Source organism: Myodes glareolus, chromosome 22 (genome assembly GCF_982192425.1).
Source record: "Myodes glareolus chromosome 22, mMyoGla1.1, whole genome shotgun sequence".
NCBI lineage: Eukaryota > Metazoa > Chordata > Mammalia > Rodentia > Cricetidae > Myodes > Myodes glareolus.
The window spans coordinates 14,828,880-14,848,776 of NC_142047.1; the positions used below are offsets into that span (position 1 = coordinate 14,828,880).

Sequence of the window (19,897 nt, forward strand, 5' to 3'; positions counted from 1 at the left end):
GTTAATAAGCTTTAAAACACCAGCTTTAAAATGCTTCCCAACGCTTTGGCCAAGTTTAGTGTTTTTTATTTTTATTTCCTGTTTTGTTTGGAGACAGGGTTTCTTCGCATAGCCTTCACTGTTCTGGAACTCACTCTGAGACCAGGCTGGCCTCAAACTCACAGAGATCAGCCTGCTTCTGCCTCCTGAGTGCCGGGAATCAAGGGGTTGACTTTAGCATTTTATCTGTTTTAATAAGGCATGCTAATAGACGAGTTTTAGTTCACTGTGGGTGATCTATGTCCAGAGACCTAAGCAATCACTCTTTTGGGTATGACTGTTAGTCATGAAAAAACCTGGAGAGGCAGAAGAGAGCTTAAACCCTGGTTTATCCCTTTTGTGTGTACCTAATGAAGAAGTCTCTGCGTGCAACTCAAGACCTCTACATGAATCAGAGGATGTACAAAACAAAAGGGACTTACCCAGTGTGCCTGGTACAGCCACAGAGACTTGAACTCAAGTGCCTTTTGTTCTTGCATACGTGGTGGTTCAGAATACTGCACAAAAAACTGCAAGAGCCCTTTGGATCTCAATTCTCATACCACTGAATGTCAACACAAATTTGTTAAGACAGACCTTAAGCCTATAAGGAGGCTGTATTTCAGTATTTTGCAAACTGAGTAAATAACAGCCTTTGGTTCAAAATCCAAATGAGATTTAAAAGAACAAAGAGCTGGCTGATAAAGACAAAGCTTTGGCTCTAGTCCTATATAAACGAGACTATATAAATGGTGGCACAGAGAAAGTGCTAGGCTTAACTGGCTGATATTTAAACTTGTTTTCACTCTGGCTAGTCCCGTTAAGCAAAAATGAGACTTACTTTAGGGGTTATTTATCTTTTTTGAAAATTATTTATTTTATGTGTGTTTTGCTTTCATGCATGTATGTGTACTCATGTGTGCTTGGTGTCCTCATCAGATACCCTGGAAATGGATGTTTGTGAGCTATCATATGAGTGCTGGGAAATGAACCCAAGTCCTCTGTAAGAACAAGTGCTTTCAACCACTGAGCCATTTCTCCAGTCCTAGAGTTACTTATCTTGACAGTTGAAATAGGAATATACCCAGGCGAGGACCAAAAAATTTAGTTTGTGGTTTCTCTAAGAACAGAATAAAAATGAGCATCCTATACATGCCAACAGATGGCTACCAGGCCTACTTTAATTTCAGTTCAGTTAGCCTACTAACTAGAATAATTGGGATTCTTTTAGAATAATTAGCTTTTTAGTAAGTTCACCCAAGTGTTGCTAAGGCTATTAGAAAGGGTATATTCACATTTTGCCACTGAATTGAAAAGTGGCACAACTTTTTGGATGTTACATCTGGTAATGTACTACGGTTTAAAAAGTGGGCAGGTCTGGAACAGTCCTCCATTGCTGGTGGGAGTGCAAACTGGTAAAATCGCTTTGGAAATCAGTATGACAATTTCTCAGAAAATTAGGAAACAACCTTCCTCAAGACCCAGCAATACCAATTTTGGGTATATATCCAAAGGATGCTCAATCATACCACAATGACATGAGTTCAGCTATATTCATGGTAGCATTCTTTGTCATCGTCAGAACCTGGAAACAACCTAAATGCCCCTTGACCAAAAATGGATAAAGATGTGGTACATTTGTACAATGGAGTACTACACAGTGGAAAAAAATAATGGCATCTTGAAATTTGCAGGCAAATGGATGGACCTAGAAAACATCACATTGAGTGAAGTAACCCAGAACCAGGAAGACGAATGTAATATATATTCACTCATAAGTGGCTTTTAGAAATAAAGCAAAGAGCAAGGTGGGGTTGGCGCACACCTTTAATCCCAGCACTCAGGAGGCAGAGGCAGGCAATCTGTGAGTTCTATGCCAGCTGGGTCTACAAGAGCTGGTTCCAGGACAGGCTCCAAAGCTACAGAGAAACCCTGTCTCAAAAAACAAAAACAAACAAACAAACAAAGCAAAGCAAAGGAAAACCAGCCTACAATTCACAATTCCAAAGAACCTAGACAACGAAGAGGACCCTAGAAGAGACATATATGGATCTAATCTACATGGGAAGTAGAAAAAGACAAGATCTCCTGAGTAAATTGGGAGCGTGGGGATCATGGGAGAGCATAGAAGGGGAGGGTGAGGGAAGGAAGGGGGAAAGAAGAGGAACAGAGAAAAATATATAGCTCAATAAAAAGAACAAAAAATATATACAAAAAAATGTGCAGGCCTGACCTTGTAATTCTATTTCAGGTTTGAGAAAGGAATTACAGATTATTTTTCAAAGTTCAGTGTGTACCAGTCACCTCCAGGGTTATTGGATGAGAGAGTGGTGGGTGAATGGGGTTTACTCTCAGCTGTCTAGAGGTCTAGAACAGGATTCAAGCATCTGTGCATTTTTCTGATGCTGGTGCTGCTGGACCCGGGACCATACATACTGTGAGGTCACTGCAATAGGAAAGAAAGAGAAAGGGTCTTTTCTCTTCTTTGATACTGAAAGAGACAAGTTTGGGCCAACAACAGATGGAGCAGGAGGTAGATTGCCTGGTTCTTGTGATGTTGATCAGGAGAATTGCTTTGCTGTTTTCTTAAGTGTTTCTCGCTTTCCATACTTGTTAGGCATCTTTTTTTTTCATCTAGAAAACCACCTCTACAAGGTCTAAAACCTCCTCCTTCTAAGAACTTCTTCCAGATTAACTTTACTTGAAAGAATCCTCATTTTCATTTTAGGACTATTTACTAGTTCTCTACCAATCTGACTTTGTATCTTTCAATTTGTGCATTCGTATGTTGGCATCAGGACTGGACTATGTAGCAGTTTAAACAGGATACTATCAAGCTTCTGATATATGACAAGCAAATTAGAGGTAAGCAGTCAAAGCAAAGTGCAGATTGTTATCAGAGAGCCAAGACCGCTCTGTCTTATTATTCAGTTAGGCTTTCTGTTCCCAAAGTCATCTTAAAACTCAATGTGGTGGATATTAGGTTGCCAGCCATTACAACTTTCCATATTTACCATGACTGTATCATACTCTACATGAAGGAAGACATGGCATAGGCTTTTCCCCTCCCCTTAAAACAAACACAAACTAAAACAAAACTTGCCCAGAATCTAAAATTATTTTAAAACAAAAAGTTTATTATAAATAAAAAGTAACAGTTTCCTTAAGATGTATATATCATTTTATATTTATATAGGACAAAATGACACAACCATTCCTAACCTCACGAGAGTCTGGGAACAATTTTTATTGGGAGTACCCGTATTTTTTAACTAAAACTCAGAGAATTAATAAAAAAGAGTAATGGCTATTTGGTGAAAATCAAAAGTTGTGCTACAGACTTCTGTGGATCAATATGTGTACAGCAACCAGTTATCTTTTCAAAGTATAATTTAGATCACATCATAGCCTTTCACTAAATCTTCCAAAAGATGCCCATTACATGTAAAATAAATCTACCAGCCATACTCATTTGAGGTACAGTGGGATGTGGAACCTTAGCATTTCTTCCGACTGCTCTCTGTAGGTCCACAGACCTCCTCCCATTACTTCAATGCCAAGTAGTTCTTATCTTAGGGACTAACCCATGTTATGTGTCTAGAATTAATCGCTGCATGGCCAATTCCTTCATTCTTTCTGATTTTGTGAAGCGTCTCTAATCTGTTTTCTTTATCATCTTTTTCTACTGTCTCTATTACATATCCAATATTTGTCATATGTGTATGTGTGCTTATTTAGTTTCTTCTTACTAAAGAGCTATGTTTGTCTGCTTCACTGACACATCTTCACTGCTGAGACTGACCTGGCAGGTAATAGCACTCCTACAGATTAGAGGAAGGCATGAAGTGACTAAGCAGGGATCTGACTGCACACAGCACTGAGAAAGCTGCACTTACTGGCAAACTCACATCTCACTTAAAAAGTAGCACATATACAGCCTAGCTTTTTATCTGATCATAAATCAGGATCAGGGAGGATATGGAAAGAACAGACTTTTTTTTTTTTAAATTCAGATACCAGACACTAAACTTGCTTATCAACTTGGCTCAACTTATCTTTGCTAGCAATTAAACACGTCTCTTTCCAGGTATCCCCTGTGGTAAGCATCTAAACAGTAAATATAAGTTTTGTTAAATCTGACACAAGATGACAGAATGATGGCTTTCTTCTTTTTGACCAACTGCATTCCAAAGCACAAAAAATACCCAAACTTAAATCTCCTCTATTACTGGTGAATGATGGAGATGGCTCGTGAACATTACATCACTGCAGCCTACAGATGCTGATCCCCCTGCCAGGCACATTTCTAAGAAAGTGACTGCCACAGAAGTGCTTTCTCCTTCCTGCAGAATGGACACAATGTGGTTAGTGAGTGCTCTGCGGGCAGGTTTGTCTGCCACACCTGGATTAAAGGGGTCAACTTTCCACATCCATAGCAACTGTCATCAAACTTTCATGTGATCAAGCCAGACCTGAAAGAATAACTGCTATCTTCTAGTGTTGTAATTCCTAATATATTACTCTATGCATATATTACTCTCTATATACAATATATTACTCTATTCAACCAACCTTAACCAGGACACAATTAAACGTTCTGATTAGCATATGGTACTATGTCATTTTGTAAGCACACTAACATGCTGGAAGGTGGGTGGCTCCGTACCACAACCACAGCAATGCTCCTCTTAATTGCTGCTCTGGGTTTTGTTGTTAAGTGCCTCTGAAGAGCTCCTGCCATTAAGGAAAGTTTAGGAATCCTGGTTAAATCACCTCTTAAGAGTCTCCTTTTTAACTCAATCTTAACCTTAAAGTAGTCCAGAAGCTCATTTAAAATATCAATAATTATTCTGAAGAATACATAGAAAGATGATAGATTATGCTAAACAGGTAGAGCCTCTAAAATTTGAAATATTGTTTGAAAATTGGGTATGAAATTCGGAGTCTATCATTTTCTTATTGTATTCCCGAAGGACTGAAAGCGGCTTTGATTTAAACTTGCTTTGTAATGCCCACATTCTCCTCCCTTAAGGAACACTGTGGTTTAAAAATGTAAATTGGCTTCTAGTTCAACATTTATTATAATAAAGCCATTGTTTAATAAGGAATTTCAATTGATAATTAAGCAATTTATTCCAAGCTGTGTGCGTGTGTGTGCGTAGGTAGTGGTCACATTTTAAAAAGGCTGTATTAAAAAGAGGCTTTGCTGTTAAAGGAATAGTACCCCTGAACCTTTCCTGGACGAGGGTTAAGATGAAAGAACAGAAGGCAATATTCAGTTCCGACAGGCCTTTAAATACATGTGGTCAAGGAGTCCTTAAGCTCCATTATGTCATAAACTTAACTTCGGATTATATAGCTTTGAATATCAATAGCTCTAACAGGATTTTGCTGAAGCAAATGCATAGTATTTGAGAAGAAACAATTAGCTCATAATCTCAAAGGACGATTTTCATAGGATTGTAATGCCTAGCTACTGTAGACAGAAGGTTGACTCAAATTCAATAATACCTGAAGGAGTTAATAACACAAGTAAAGTATTCACTTTCACTAACATTGGGAAGGCTCAAATAGCCAATTAATTCTTTTGTCCTAACTGCTGCAAAATAGAAAAAGAGTAGTGGCATCTATAAAAAGTAAAATTAGTGGCTGGCAAGATGCCTGTTTGGAAAAGCACCTGCTGCCAAGCTTGACAATCTGAGTTCAATCCCCGAGAGCAACCTCTCACAGGTTCTGACTTCCACATGCATGTTGTCATATATGTCCGCACACACTCGTGTGCACACACACAAATAAATTACTGTAATTTAATAAATCACTTTCTACTCATAACTTTACACTTGTTTCTGATATTTAACTGGAAACTGACCATTATATTCCAAAACAAGGATTTGATCTTGTAGCATCTCTAATTATACAAGTGTTAAATAACTACTTCAGAGAAGAACCTTTTGTTGAGGATAAAATTCACTTCTAGGACACTTAAGGGACGCTTGTTCACGCCTTGGTACACAAGGAGATAGTAGCACTGGAAAAGAGTAGTTGTCTTAAAGTATATTTTTAGTATTATTTATATAGGAAATACATGCATTTGATTTAAAAAGCAAATGATTCAATGTGTGCAGTAAAGCCCAAGCCCTCCCTTTTTCTTTCAGCCTCCAGATTACCTTCTCAGGTTCAAATTTTGTTAACATATTTTCTTTTAGTCTTTCCAAACCAAATTCTAATGCTTACAAAGCATAGTATAGAAGAACTAAAAATAGCTTGCACTCTCTCTCTAGTAAGCCCACAACAGCACAATTATCTCGAGCTGTAAAAATACTTCTGCCATGTAAAAATAGTTCCGGTTGAATAATATTTGAAAAAAAATAATAAAAGCCAGATACTACACTGTTTTCACTGGAGCTCAGCCATCACGGAAGGAATCTTTTCCGGATAGGCGCAACAATCCGCGTTGGCCAGAGAGGGCAGTGTGTACCCACAGAAAAGAGACAGGCAGGAACGCTGCAATTCCTTGAGTACCCATGGAGATTGCCCAATCCAGTTCAGTTTCGTCCAGTTTTGCAGGTAAAGCTGTGTATGAGATCCAAGTGATTTCTCGCGGAAGGCTACTCAAATGGACTTGTCATCATGATGTTGCAACACTAACATGGTGGGTTCACAATTAGAATGAAGAAAATTCCCCTAAAGCAGCAGAAATCCAGCTGTGCATGTGGTTCGTTTATTATCAAACACTGAAACAAAATATCCATTTCCAAGGGAATGACTGCATCAATCAGGAGTTATAAGTAACGACAGAATTTTGGATTTGTTTTCATGTACTAATGGAATCACTAAGAATTTATGGAATAACCGAAATATTTACTGGCTAGAAGGTTATTGGTTATCTTGGCACAATTTGAACATACAAGTATTGATACATATAGCTTGTCAGGCAAATATTTAAATTCAATGGTTGTAACGTCAATTACGAATTTATGAATATTTGTCCAGTTATGAAGTTTTTCTAAAACGTCATTAGTTCAAGAACGATGAAAAGTTCTATTGAACTTTCTAATAAAAACAAAATTTGAAAATATGGTGATAACACGGACATGAGAAACACCAATATTTGTAATTGTGCAAATATTCAGATTCAGTGCTAAAACTATACATGCCCATATTATCACTGTCTTAACGCCTCTCTCAATATGAAGAGAGATTTTAAAACAAAGCATTCAGATATTCCATTTGCAATTAAATCATTAAGGGAAAAGGGAGTCAGTTAGTGAATGGTGGTGCTTTCCCCCCGAGATTTATAAAAGGATCAATCCAGGACGAGTTCCGGAATAAACTTTGCCTTCAATGTAAACGATCTAGAAATATTTAGCTGGCATAACACCTCGGCGACGAGGCAGCCGCCAAGTGGATTTCCGAGCTTTGTGCGGTCGGCCGGACGCTGATGACCGGCTTCCTCCTCCGCACAAGACTGGGCAGCAGGACCCTGCGATCCCTCCCGGGAAGGCGGCGCGGGGTGCGGGTCGCGGGCAGGGCGGCCGCTCGCAGCCAGAGCCCGCAGTGGTGTCGCAGCCTCCCGGCCGCAGCAGGTGGGACCGGCGGGCGTCGCGGGGCTTCGCGGAAGCCTCTCCTGCGCGTCCGAGTCGGGGCTTTTGGGGTCTGTGCCGAATGACTTTCTGCGGTGCCGACCGGGGACCGCCGGCCTTCGCTCACACACTTTGCGAAGCGCGGCGTGGAATGGTCCGGGACGCGAGCGCAGTCGCCGCCGTCCCCCGGCCTCCGCTCCCCCTAGGGCTAGCTCGCAGCGGCGGCGGGCGGGCGGCCTGGGCCAGACAAAGGGCGCGAAGGCGGCGGCGGCGGCGGCGGAGCGGAGCGCGGCCTGGCCCGCAGGGGGCGCCGTCCGCGCCCGCGCTTACCTTTGAGGACCGCGCAGAGCTGCTCCAGGGCCATGGTCCTCAGCGTCGGCGCTCCGAGAGCGCCTGAGGCGGCGGCGCAGCGGTCACGGCCCGGCGCGATGCCTCCGCTCGGTCCCCATCGCCGGACGCCGCCGCCTCCCTGCAGCGGGCGTAGCGCCTCAGCCCGCCGAGCCTGCTCCCCGACGGCCGCCGCCTCCCGCCGCGCCGAGGAAAGCTGGCGGCGCCCGCTCCCGTGGCGGGCTCCCTTGAAGTGGCGCGCGCCGGGAGCCCCGGCTCATTTAAGCGGGGAGCGCAGCGCCGCGTGCCTGCCGCGCGGCCACTGCGCACGCGCGGCCCCGCCCGCCCGCGTGCCCCGCCCGCCCCTCGCCTACCGGGCCTCGAGCGCGGCGGACCCCTCCCTGCCGGTGACTCCTCGAGGCCTCCAGCCCGGTGCTGTCTTCCCGGTCCCTCGCCGAGGACCCCCCAAGCCCAGGTGCTTTGAGAATGGGCTGCTCAGCCTTGCTGATCTCGGTGGAGGGGCGACTCGGTGGGGCCCTGGACGTGCGCGGGTGAGTTCAGGGGAGCAGCAGTAAGGGTTGTTGCAGTTGCTGATACTTCTACAGCAGTTTTGGAGCCGTGAGCAGGCTGCCAGGCATCGGTCCGCTTCTAGTCTTCGTCACAGTGGGCTGGAATCTCTACACCAGCTGGAGGAATAAACTTTTTTTGTTCTGGCTGAAGTGAAGATGGGAGGCAAGACTGAATCCAGAGGGTGGGCCACCTCAAGGCCACTCCCTAACCATGGCCATACAGATGTATTTTCCAGAGTGCCATTGGAAAAAAATTCACACTTGTTCATAACTGTATAGTTTGGGCATTATCATGTTTTCCCCTGGCGTTTGTGTTTTGAAATTGCCTTGGTCGCAGAACTCCCTTCATCCCATTAAAACAGCAATCACTTGAATGTAGGCATGCTACCATCGTCATTTCACACTTCACCTATTTAGTGGCATGAGTTCTGTGCATGTTTAACAGTGATGCTGTTGGGGAGACAACTAGTATTAAGCCCTACCGTAATAGATCGGACACATAAATATTTGTCCCTCAAATTATAGCTAAGTTAGAATGTCCGACACTGAACAAAATATTCCAAGGGTGTCAGGTTCTTTCTTTTCTTGACTGTCTCTAAGAAAGGCACAAAAGTGTAACTAATTCACAAGTTTATAAATAAAACAAATTCACATTAATTAACATAAAGTTGTTTAGCCCTTTGCTGTGTGCTTCAGTGGTTATGAAAGATGTGTGATTTGGGTTTCTAAGCTAATCACCTGCAGTTCAATTAAAATTGCACCCAAGAATCAGCCAATAAGGCATTCCAGAACCTTTCCCACAAATAAAATAATGATAAATGGGGCCAATAAGTAATAATTCAGTCTGAGTCCTGGGAAACTCAGTGAATAAAGAAATTGAGAAGCCTTTTGAGTTTTTGGATCAATAATGCATAGTTGTTGACTGAAAAAAACAGTCATCAGAGATGTGATGTCATCAGAGAATGACTATGGAAGAGAAAAAAGAATGGAAAAGCTTTGGATGGCAAGTGAAGGTGAGAGAGGTAGGAGAGATTGTCAAGTGTAAGGTTCTGGAACTAAAAATTAAAGATAAGGTAGACTTTGAATATCGAGGCACAGTTGTTTCTCAGTATCCAGGAAACACTGATTTTAGGACACCTGTCCCTTACCTCAGTCGGCACATGTCCAGTCCTTCAGAGGAAACAGTGATTATGTAGGCTACACATTCTCCCTTAGGCTTTCAGTCATTTCTAGGTTAATTATAAAACTGAGCACAGTGTAGATGATATGTAAATAGTAATTATTCTGTCTTGGTCAGGGAGAGATGAAACTGCACATGCCCAATGCAGACACTTAGAAAGTGATGTTTGCTCCATTAATGGTTGAACCCTTAGAGGCTAACGCCTCAGGATTTGGAGGGTTGCTTGAATGTTAAATATAGCAGTTTGTACTTGGATTTATAGGCCAGGGGAATCATTTTCATTAGTGGAGTCATGGAGTTCTGTGAAGATTAATCTGGTGGCCAAGTTGAGGGGTAAAAGGGATAGATTAGGGAAACCACAGTAATTAAAAAAGTAAATGCCTCGTACTCACTTAGCTTTGTAGCCTTTACTGATAGAATCCTGTTGATAGAATCATGAAAGTCTTCAGTTGTGAATGCTAATTTAGTGACCCACCTTAAGGCACCTGTCTTTTAGATGTACTGTGGTAAAAATTTCAAGAAATGTAATAAATCACAGATCACAGATGAGACTTCCATGTGGCCATATGTAAGCTAAATCAAAAGGAAAAGAGTTCGCCTTCTTAGTACCCGAATTACTATTTTCTGTGAAGATCACTCATTAACACCCATTCCGTTCCTACATTACTTGCCAGATTGGGGGTGACCAAGGACCCTGTTTTTGTAGTATCATGGCAAGTCCTTTGGGCATATACAGCCTCTGCCAATTTGCACAGGATCATTCCTGTAGTTCAGATTTGGTTTTCTCTTGCCAAGTAAGAGAAACATTTCATTAGTGCTGTCTGTGCTGGGCATGGTGGCACACACCTTTAATCCCAGCAGAGGCAGGTAAATTTCTATGAGTTTGAGATCAGCCTGGTCTGCATAGTGAGTTCCAGACCGGCCAAGGCTACATAGACCCTGTCTTTAAAGAAAAGAAAAGGGAAAAGGGGGGCCATTTGTCATTGACTTATTAATGAAACAAATCATTAAAAAATTAATAGACACGATCAAACATGTTTGTAATCCCAGCGCTTGGAAGACTGAGGTAGGAGGTTTGAGATGGAAGTTGCAGCATTTTATCAGAACGTTTGTATACTTAGTGGGTTTTGTTGCTTCTTTTTGGTAGTTTGGGAACTCTAACTATAAAGGTGCGTTGCTATGCGTAGAGACAGTGCTTATGTTCCGTAAACAGTGGACGTTAAACCCCTTGTGAAGTGTGGGTTGTGTTTTGAGATGGGGGCCTCGATAAATACTGAAGGTTGATTGAGGCTGTAAGGGCAGAGATCTGAACTGATGAATCGAGTGTCACTATAAGAGCAAAGAAAGCTTGTTCTCATCACACCGTCACCAAGGAAAGGCCACGCGAGGACAAGATAGTCATTTGCAAGCCGCAAAGAGAATCCTCGTAAGAAGCTGAATTGGCTAGTGCCTTGATGTGGGACTCCAGCCTCCAGCTCTGTGAGAAAATAAAGGCCACTATTTAAGCCACTGAGTCTACAACATCTTGTAGCAGCCCAAACTGACTAATTCAGAAACACGGCTAAGGAGGACAAAGGGATTTGTAACTTACCAAACTCTGATCCACAGGAAATCTGTTTTATTAAAGAATAATAAAACCGCCTTACATTAGTGTGCAAGTATGGCTACAATAATGATGAAATTGAGAGAAAAACCAAAATTATATAGGATCTCAGTGAGTGAAGACTGCGCATTATATAGCTGTGGGGGGGGCAGGTATAGGGAAGGAGAAGGCAAAGTTACTTTTTAAAAAAGTGTTTTGGGTAAATCAGTATCCTGTGCCATGGTCATCTAGGAGACTGGAAGATAGGGAGAAAGGTGCCAACAAGCTTGCCTGTTGTTGCCGGCTCTTCCCCGCCTCGAAGGCCACCACATGCCCTCTACAAGTGCTTTTAACTCCACATTCCTCCGGTCTCTTCCACTTGTTGTAAGGACCCCAGTTGATTAGCAAAGAAACCAACAGTATGACCTTGCTTAATATTAATTATCTCTTTAGAGACCCTGTCTTCAAATGTAACCACATACGTGTTAGGGCTGCACTAACTTGCATAAGATGTCAGGGCTATACTAATTTGCAACATGCTAATTTACAGATTAATGTCATTCAGTTCAGATCACAATGCATGAATCCAACTGTTAGTAACCCCAAAGAACATCAAGGGAATCAAAAATATGTCTTAAGGTAAACTATCAGCAAAACTTGTTTCCAAATTTTTGTTTAAGAAAATTGAAAATTATGACAGTTTTAAGAAATATTGACTTCTATGATAGTAATTTTTAAAATTTTACTTTATCAGGAAAACTTCAATTTATCAGGAAGATTTCTGGTCACCAATTACTTTCACTTTACTGTGAAAGACAAAGACTCATTATATTTATTAGGATGAAATTGCTAACATAAATGGTATCTTCGAAGAAAAATTCAAAGCTAAAATCTCATTTTGAAATGTCTGTTTACTTCTTGTTTAAATCTATTGTTAGCTGATAGAAATGCTTGTTTATCTATGTAATATGAAACTATGTTTTTTTCCATTTTTCTTTTTTACTCTTCTCTTTGCTTCTCCTCTCCCCTGCTTTTTGCTCCCCTCCCTCCACTTTCTTTCTTTTGTAGTCCTGGGAATTGAGTCTGGGACCCTGAGAATGCTAGGCAAGTGTTTTATCTACCACAGAACCACATTCTTGGTTTTGTAACTATAGCATTAAAATGAAAACAATTTTTTTGAGACAGGGTCTTGCTATGCAGCCTTGGATGGTGTATGGTGCTCACTGTGTAGCCCAGGCTAGCCTCAAATTTGCAGCCTTCTTTCTGGCTCAGTCTCCCTCCTAAGTGCTGGAATTATAGGTATGTACCACCCACCATACCTGACTTTAAGCATTTTCTCTTTTTTTCTCTCTTCTCCCTAGGCCTCTGCCACTTTCTGTAGTGAGGATCTAACCCAGGGGCACATGCGTGCCAGGATAGCTCTGTTTGCTGCACTGTGTTTGAGTCTTAAAGCATAACTTAAAAAAGGATACATTTACTTTCATGGCGATGAGTATTTTGTGTGCATGTAAGTACATGTACCACGTGTGCCTGGTACCCCTGGGGGCCAGAATTCTCTGGAATGAGTTATGGACAGTTGTGAGCCACCACATGGGTGTTTAAAAACAAACCTGGGTCCTCTGAAGAAACAGGAAATACTCTTAGCTGCTGAGCTGTCTCTCTAGCACCAAGTGTTTATTAGGAAATAGCAGTTTGTTGGAAATTCAGTTTAAAGACTTGATGAACTGGGAATATCTGTACTTGTGGAAATACATGTATTATTTAATAATAAAACAATAACTATACACTAGTGATTTACACAACCCACTATATATAAATATATACCCTCTATATATATACATACATATATATATATATATATGGTGTGTGTGTGTGTAAGGCATATAAAGTTATAATTAGCCAAAATTTTTATTTGTTCTAGAAAATATATAACCTAGGATTTGTGATGAATCCCATTTATAGATGTATTATCTAAAAAGAGATCATTGAGAAAATTTTATGATATTTTTAGGGCTGAGACTGTACCTCAGTAGACAGAAGCATGTGTGGGATCTGCAGAGGGCAGGGGAATGCAGCATGTTCTGTGCCTAGAGTTTATCTCTGTAGAGGAAAATAGAGGTGTGAATTTACAGAAAACCTTCAGTGAAAGTAAGAGCCCGCATTGTTTACAGAGCCTCTGAGAACCTAAGGCTCATTGCTCCACATCGCACCAGCATTTGAATGTTGTCAGCAATGAGACTGTCAATCTTTTTGCTTGATTTCTATTGTTATGTACTTTTCTTCAGAAACTATTCTTGTCTAATTTCTGTATGTTGAGTCCTAAGCAGTTGCATGCACTGAAAAATATTACCGTAATTTTTGTTTTCATCCTTTTTATAAAGTGCTGTGACGGACAGAGGTTGTTAATGTTAGTGCGTTCCAGATGTTAAACAGTGCCTTACTGATCAGTGCTTTTCTTGTTTTGGTTGCTGCTGAATTTGCGCTAGCTGCCTGGCTGTGTAGCTCAGTCAGGCCCTCAGCTTTGACTCCTTCTGCCAGAACCCCCACTCTTCCTGGGCAATTACTGCCTGTTTTGACTTGGAAGCCAGAGTCTCCAGGATCATGAAGTTACTTATATTAAGCTATAAATAATTATCCGAGCTTGGAAATATCTACAAAAGATCAAGAGTTCAAAACCAGCCTGGCTACTCCAAGACTGTTTCAAAAACCAAACCAATTCAAACCAAAAACCCCAACCACAGCAACCCCAACCCCCAAAGATCCAGAAGCTTATCCATCTACACGTCACACTTACTCCCAATATGCTTGAAAGTTAGGAGTCTTATTAAGCTTTAGCCTTCATGTGACTTGTTTCAGCTACATTTACTGCTAAAACTTTCTTCTTGGTCTGTTTACTAATGTGATGGTTAACACAATGTGATGGTTAACACAATGTGATGGTAAAGTATGCTTGAGAGGCCAAAATTTAAAAAAAAAAAAAACCAGACTCTAACATGTAAACCCCTAACTTGTATAGGCTGTACCCTAGCAGCCCACTCCCCCCGCCCCGCCAATGTTGAGGACTATGTTTAAATCAATTAATCTTGTAAAATTTGTTGTTTTAGAAAGATAGTAGGTCATAAGACTGTTATTTTTGTTTTATAATTAAAGCTGTTTCCTCTGTTTTAAAGATGACTAGAACAGCTATAAGATATATATGTTAAAACTAGAGCCTGCCTACATGTAGACAGAATACATGTAATCTTGTGGGTTTTGCCTTTATAAACCTTTGGCTGATGTTGCTGTGTCTCGAGAGGGCTCTGGGGCATCAGTACCTATTAAAATTTAGTTATTGTCATGGTGAACCTTTGAGTGTCTCTAGACCTATAACAGCAGTTCCATATTTTATTATTCACTATAATTTGACATATTGCAGGACAAGTCCTTGTTCTTTTTCAGAGTTATCTTGGTTATATCTGGCTTTTTGTATTTCTGAAGACATTTTAGAAACAGCAGGTCACAGCATGGTGGTATATACCTTTAAGCGGTGGTACTTAGGAGGCAGGCGGTAGATCTCCGGGCTACATAGAGTCCAGATTTGAAAAACAAAACAAGAAACAACTTATCAATTTCAGGAATAACAATAATAATGATAGTAGCTACAGCCCCCACTTAGAGTATTGAGTGCAGTTGGGAAGGATTTGGTTATCTATAATTTTGATTCTTATAACTAGAGTGTAGATTTATTTAAGAACTTTTTTGGTGTCCATCCCTAAAGTTTTATAAATTACTCTACAGAGATAAGGTGCATAATATTTTTGTGTGTGCTTGATTTTTTTAAACCATGCCTGTAATCTTTTGCATTTGGGAGGCTGACGCAGGAGTATTGAAAAGTTAAAGGCCAGGCTGGTAGGCTGCCATCTTAGGGTTTCTATTGTTGTGATACTGTGATAAACACCAATGACCAAAAGCAACTTGAGGAGGACCAGGTTCCCTTATTCCTACAGCTTGCAGGGAAAATCAGTGCAGGAACTCAAGGAAGGAATCTGGGGGCAGTAACTGATACAGAGACCATGGAGGAATGCAGAGGCCAAGGAGGAATGCAGAGTACTGGCTAGTTTCCCTGGCTTGCTCAATTTGAACCACTTGTTCAGAGCTAGCACAATCTCCCTGTGGGCTGAACCTTCTCATGTCTATTACTAAGAACATGCCCCATTGTATGTAGGAGGAGTTTTTCGTCAGGACTGATGGCTCTCAAATAAACACACAGAGACTTAATATTATTTATTTAAAAAGGAAAACAAACTATCTTTTTTCATTTTACATATCAACCCCTGTTCCCACTCCCTTCCCTCCTTCCATCCCCTCTACCTTCCCCCTCCCACCCCCATCTACTCCTCAGAGAGGGTACGGCACATTGCTTTGAGGAAGGTCCAAGGCCCTCCCTACTAAATCTGGGCTGAACAAGGTATCCATCCAAAGAGAATGGGTTCCCAAAAAGTATAGTACAAACAGTAGGGATATATCCGGGTGCCACTGCCAGTGACCCCTCAGTCTGCCCCAGCCATACAACTGTCATCTACAGAAAGTCTAGTTTGGTCCTATGCTTGTTCCTTCCCTGACCGGCTGGAGTTGATGAGCTCCCATTAGCTCAGGTAAACTGTTTCAGTGGGTGTCCCCATCATGGTCTTGTCCTCTTTGCTCATATTCTCATTCCTCCTACTCTTCAGCTGGACTTGGGGAGTTCAGCCCAGTGCTCCGCTGCAAGTCTCTGCCTCTGTTTCCATCAGTTGCTGGAAGGTTCTATGGTGACATTTAAGAATTCATTAATCCGACCATAAGGCGAGGTCAGTTCAGGCACCCTCTCCTCTATTAGGGTTTTAGCTAGGGTCATCCTTGTGGATTCCTGGGAATTCTCTAGTGTCAGGTTTCTTGCTAGCCCCATAAAAGCCATCAGGGAAATACAAATCAAAACAACTCTGAGATACCATCTTACACTAGTCAAATGGCTAAGATCAAAAACATCAATGATAGCTTATTCTGGAGAGGATGTAGAGTAAGGGGAACACTCCTCCATTGCTGGTGGGAATGCAAACTTGTACAACCACTCTGGAAATCAGTATGGTGGTTTCTCAGAAAATTGGGAATCAACATACCTCAAGTAGCAATACCACTCTTGGGCATATACCCAAAGGATGCTCAATCATATAAGGATATTTGCTCAACTATGTTCATAGCAGAATTATTTGTAATAGCCAGAATCTGGAAACAATCTAGATGCCCCTCAACTGTAGGATGGATAAAGACATCTTGAAATTTGAAGGCAAATGGATGGATCTAGAAAACACCATCTTGAGTGAGGTAACCCAGGCCCAGAAAGATGAACATGGTATGTATGCACTCATAAGTGGATACTAGCTGTAATCTTAGTGAGAACAGAACATTCTTACATTGTTTTAGCTGTAGATTTTTAAATGCATGTCTTTATTAAGGAAGTTCTTTAGATTTATAACAACAATTAGGAATGACTGTCATCACTGAAAGGATTTTTAAATTTTTGTTAATATGATGAATCAGCTGCTTTGGTTTTCCAAATACCGAATCAGTCTTGCATTTCTAGAATGAGGCCCTGGTTATGAACTACCTTTTAATCTATTTCTGGATACTGTTTTCTATTTATTGAATTTTTTGTTTGTGTGCATGTCTGTGTGATGACATATAATAACCAGACATTTTATTTCCTCATAATATCTGTACTGGTTTTCTTACTGAGACTTACTGCCTCTTATAAGTTTTCAAGAATTCCTTCCTTTCCTATTTCTCCCAAAGGAATGTATAAAATAGTACTTCATTCTTAAATGTTTTCCAGTTAGATCATTCCCCCTTAGTTTCTTTTGCTAAATTTTCTTTAATTATAAGAAAATCATAATTAGAAAATATTGGTTTCTCTTGGATGACTTTAGTAATGTGTTGTTTAAAGTTACTGATGGACGGCTGGGCATAGATTTGTCCCCAGGCCTCCCTCATCCTCCTGTACTGTCTGCAGGACTAGCATGGTGTCTTCACTTTCTTTCATTATTATGCTAACTCACCTCCATTATCCCTTTTCCTGACTAGCTGGACCATGATACATTTCAATTTATTGACTCTTAAAGAATGATTCACTCTTATACTTCATTGATATCTGTTCTAATCACATTCCTGTTGTTAGGTAGAATATTATATAAGTACCAATTAGTTTGACTGTTTTCAGGTCATTTCTAAACTAATAAAACTATTACTATTGTGTGTATGTGGTATGTGATTTTGATATGTGCACTTGCCACAGCACACATATGGAAAGAGAGGACAACTTTGTAGAGTCAGTTCTCTGCATATACCTTTAGGTGGGCTCCTGGGATTGAGCTCTCATTTCCAGGCTAAGCACTTTTACATTTGAGCCATCCCAGCTACCCAGCTTTCATGTTTTTATTGTTTTTAATCATTAACTATAGAGAAATGTTGTTGGTTTAAATGGTACAGTCACCTATTTTTCCTTATAGATCTGTCAGTTTTTACCGTACATATTTAGTTTATGCACATTCAGGATTTGACCATTTTATATGTGAATATAATGTACTCTGGTCACATTCACGCCCTATAACCCTCTCTTGTTCTTCTCCCACTTCGACTGATCTCTTTCCTCTCCCCAGTTAGCTGCCCTTCCATTTTCATTTTTTTTTCCTTTTTTGGTAACAAATTTTTAATTAGGGTTGTATATATCAGCATGGTGAGGGGTTACTTATATAAGCACTGTAAGTTAGTAGTGACTAAACCCTGAAGAAAATATCACCCCTCCCCCAGCAACCACTTGCTGCCAGCAACCCTTTAGGGAGGGGCTGAGCCTCCTGAGCCCCATCCTGAGAACAATTAGGAAGTGACCAGTAATCTTGGGTAAATGTGCTCTCTTCAGATGAGGCCGAGAGCAAAACACTGTTGGCACTTTCAGACATGCAAATGATAAGTTCTGTGTTCTTAACAATTTATTTTCAAGGTAGCAAAGTCTTGGGTTTCATTATGGTATCTGTGTGTGTGTGTGTGTGTGTGTGTGTGCGCCACCCCAGCTGCCGGCCCTCAGTCCACTTGCCCTGTTCTTGCTCATCTTCCTCTTCTAATCGCATGTCTCGTGCATTTCACTATTCTTTGTACTACTTCTCTTTTCCCATACGTCTGTCACTCCAGGGAGAAGGCCTCAGGACAACATCACAGAATCAGCTAGAGAATTCCATATTTTTCTTTTGGAGCCATTTTGGTGATATTTTCCTGAGAATCAATTTTTGTATACACTTCTAAATTAATTGGTATAAATTATCTTTTAAAAAAACATTTTTAAAAGTACAGTTTTTATTGTGCTATCTTTTGCAATTTACATGTTTCACATTGTTTCCTTGCTCCCCCTCCTTTTTCTTGGTAGAGGTTTCTGAGCTGATGACTTGAGGGTCATAGGAGAGGGATACTATCTCCTCTCGGAGTGCTCTGCTCAGGGCGCGACATACCTCCTTTCCCACGCTGTCCCAGCTTCCTTTCGTCTCCTTTGGCACAGTTGTTGACCACAAGCATCTCTTTGCCTGGTAATTATTTTACTAGCTTAAGAAATAAGCAAGAAGTGGAAAGTCAGGCTGGCTTTAAGTCATTTACAAGGACTGGATTACCACCCAGGTCTCTGGGACATAATTTAACTTTTCAGTTTCCTTTGAAGTAACTTTTAGGTATTTGTAAGAATGACAGGAAATGTGATGTTGAGTCCAAATCAACAGAGCTTTGGCAGTGTGTTTACGGCATTTTCTGAGTGACTGTTAGGCCTCTTTTAGATCATTTATGTGTGAGTGTTTTGGTTACTGTATGTTTATGTGCCACATTTATACCTGATCCCTGTGGCCGTCAGAAGAGGGTGTAAGAGCCCCTGTAACTGGAACTGTAGATGGTTATGGGCCTCCAGTAGGTGCTGGGAACTGAACTGGAAGAGCAGCTTGAGTTCTTAAGTACTGAACCATCTCTCCAGACTGACTGTAAATCTTAATCACTTGTCATTCCTCAGGAGGACCACTGAAATAGAGCCCTGCAGAGAACACCAGGACGTGATGGCTGGCTATTGTACCTGGAGTCGGCAGGGGAAGGAAAGAAGCTGCGTGTTCCCTGTGCCTTCCGTATGGACACTGCCATTCCTGGGCTCTAGAAAGGTCTTCACGGCAGGTGTTTCTCACTATCCTTGTTTGATGAAGAACCCAAAGCTTGACATGAAGTGACTAATTAGAAGTCACAAAGTTGGTGTGGGCTCTGAGTCCAGTTGTTGTCTGCTTTCTCCAACAGAACTTGTAAAACTAACAGAAGGATCTTTGTGGAATCTCAGTGTAGTGACACTTTTGTTTTGTTTTGTTTTTTGAGACAGAGTTTCTCTGTGTAGTCCTGGCTGTCCTGGAACTCACTCTGTAGACCAGGCTGGCCTTGAATTTAGAGATCCACCTGTCTGTGCCTCTGGAGTGCAGGGATGAAAGGAATGTGCCACCACTACCTGGTCTCACATTTTTTTTTTTAAACCTGCTACACCCAATAAATGATATCAAAGTTGTGTTTGGTAATGCAAAAATATTACTGCCACCAAATATATTTTAATTGTCAT

General features: G+C 41.1%; 1 protein-coding gene and 1 long non-coding RNA gene across 3 annotated transcripts in view; one reads left to right on the forward strand and one right to left on the reverse strand.

Moving 5' to 3' along the window:
* The window catches only part of Neto2 (neuropilin and tolloid like 2), a 55,845-nt gene extending 47,784 nt beyond the window's left edge, over positions 1–8,061 (reverse strand). Inside the window, exon 1 of one of the 2 annotated variants that reach the window (XM_085682046.2) lies at positions 7,932–8,061. In XM_085682046.2, the coding sequence (XP_085538172.1) occupies positions 7,932–7,965 (34 nt within the window). In that variant the 5' untranslated portion in view covers positions 7,966–8,061. The remainder of the gene's footprint in view (positions 1–7,931) is intronic. The other variant, XM_085682045.2, reaches the window with a different exon arrangement.
* A 248-nt stretch (positions 8,062–8,309) lies between these two features.
* On the forward strand, positions 8,310–19,785 carry LOC125400611 (uncharacterized). The gene is made up of 3 exons (XR_007232011.3): positions 8,310–8,479; positions 12,621–12,766; positions 19,316–19,785. It is a non-coding gene; the product is annotated as an uncharacterized LOC125400611 (long non-coding RNA).
* Positions 19,786–19,897: the final 112 nt, after the last annotated feature.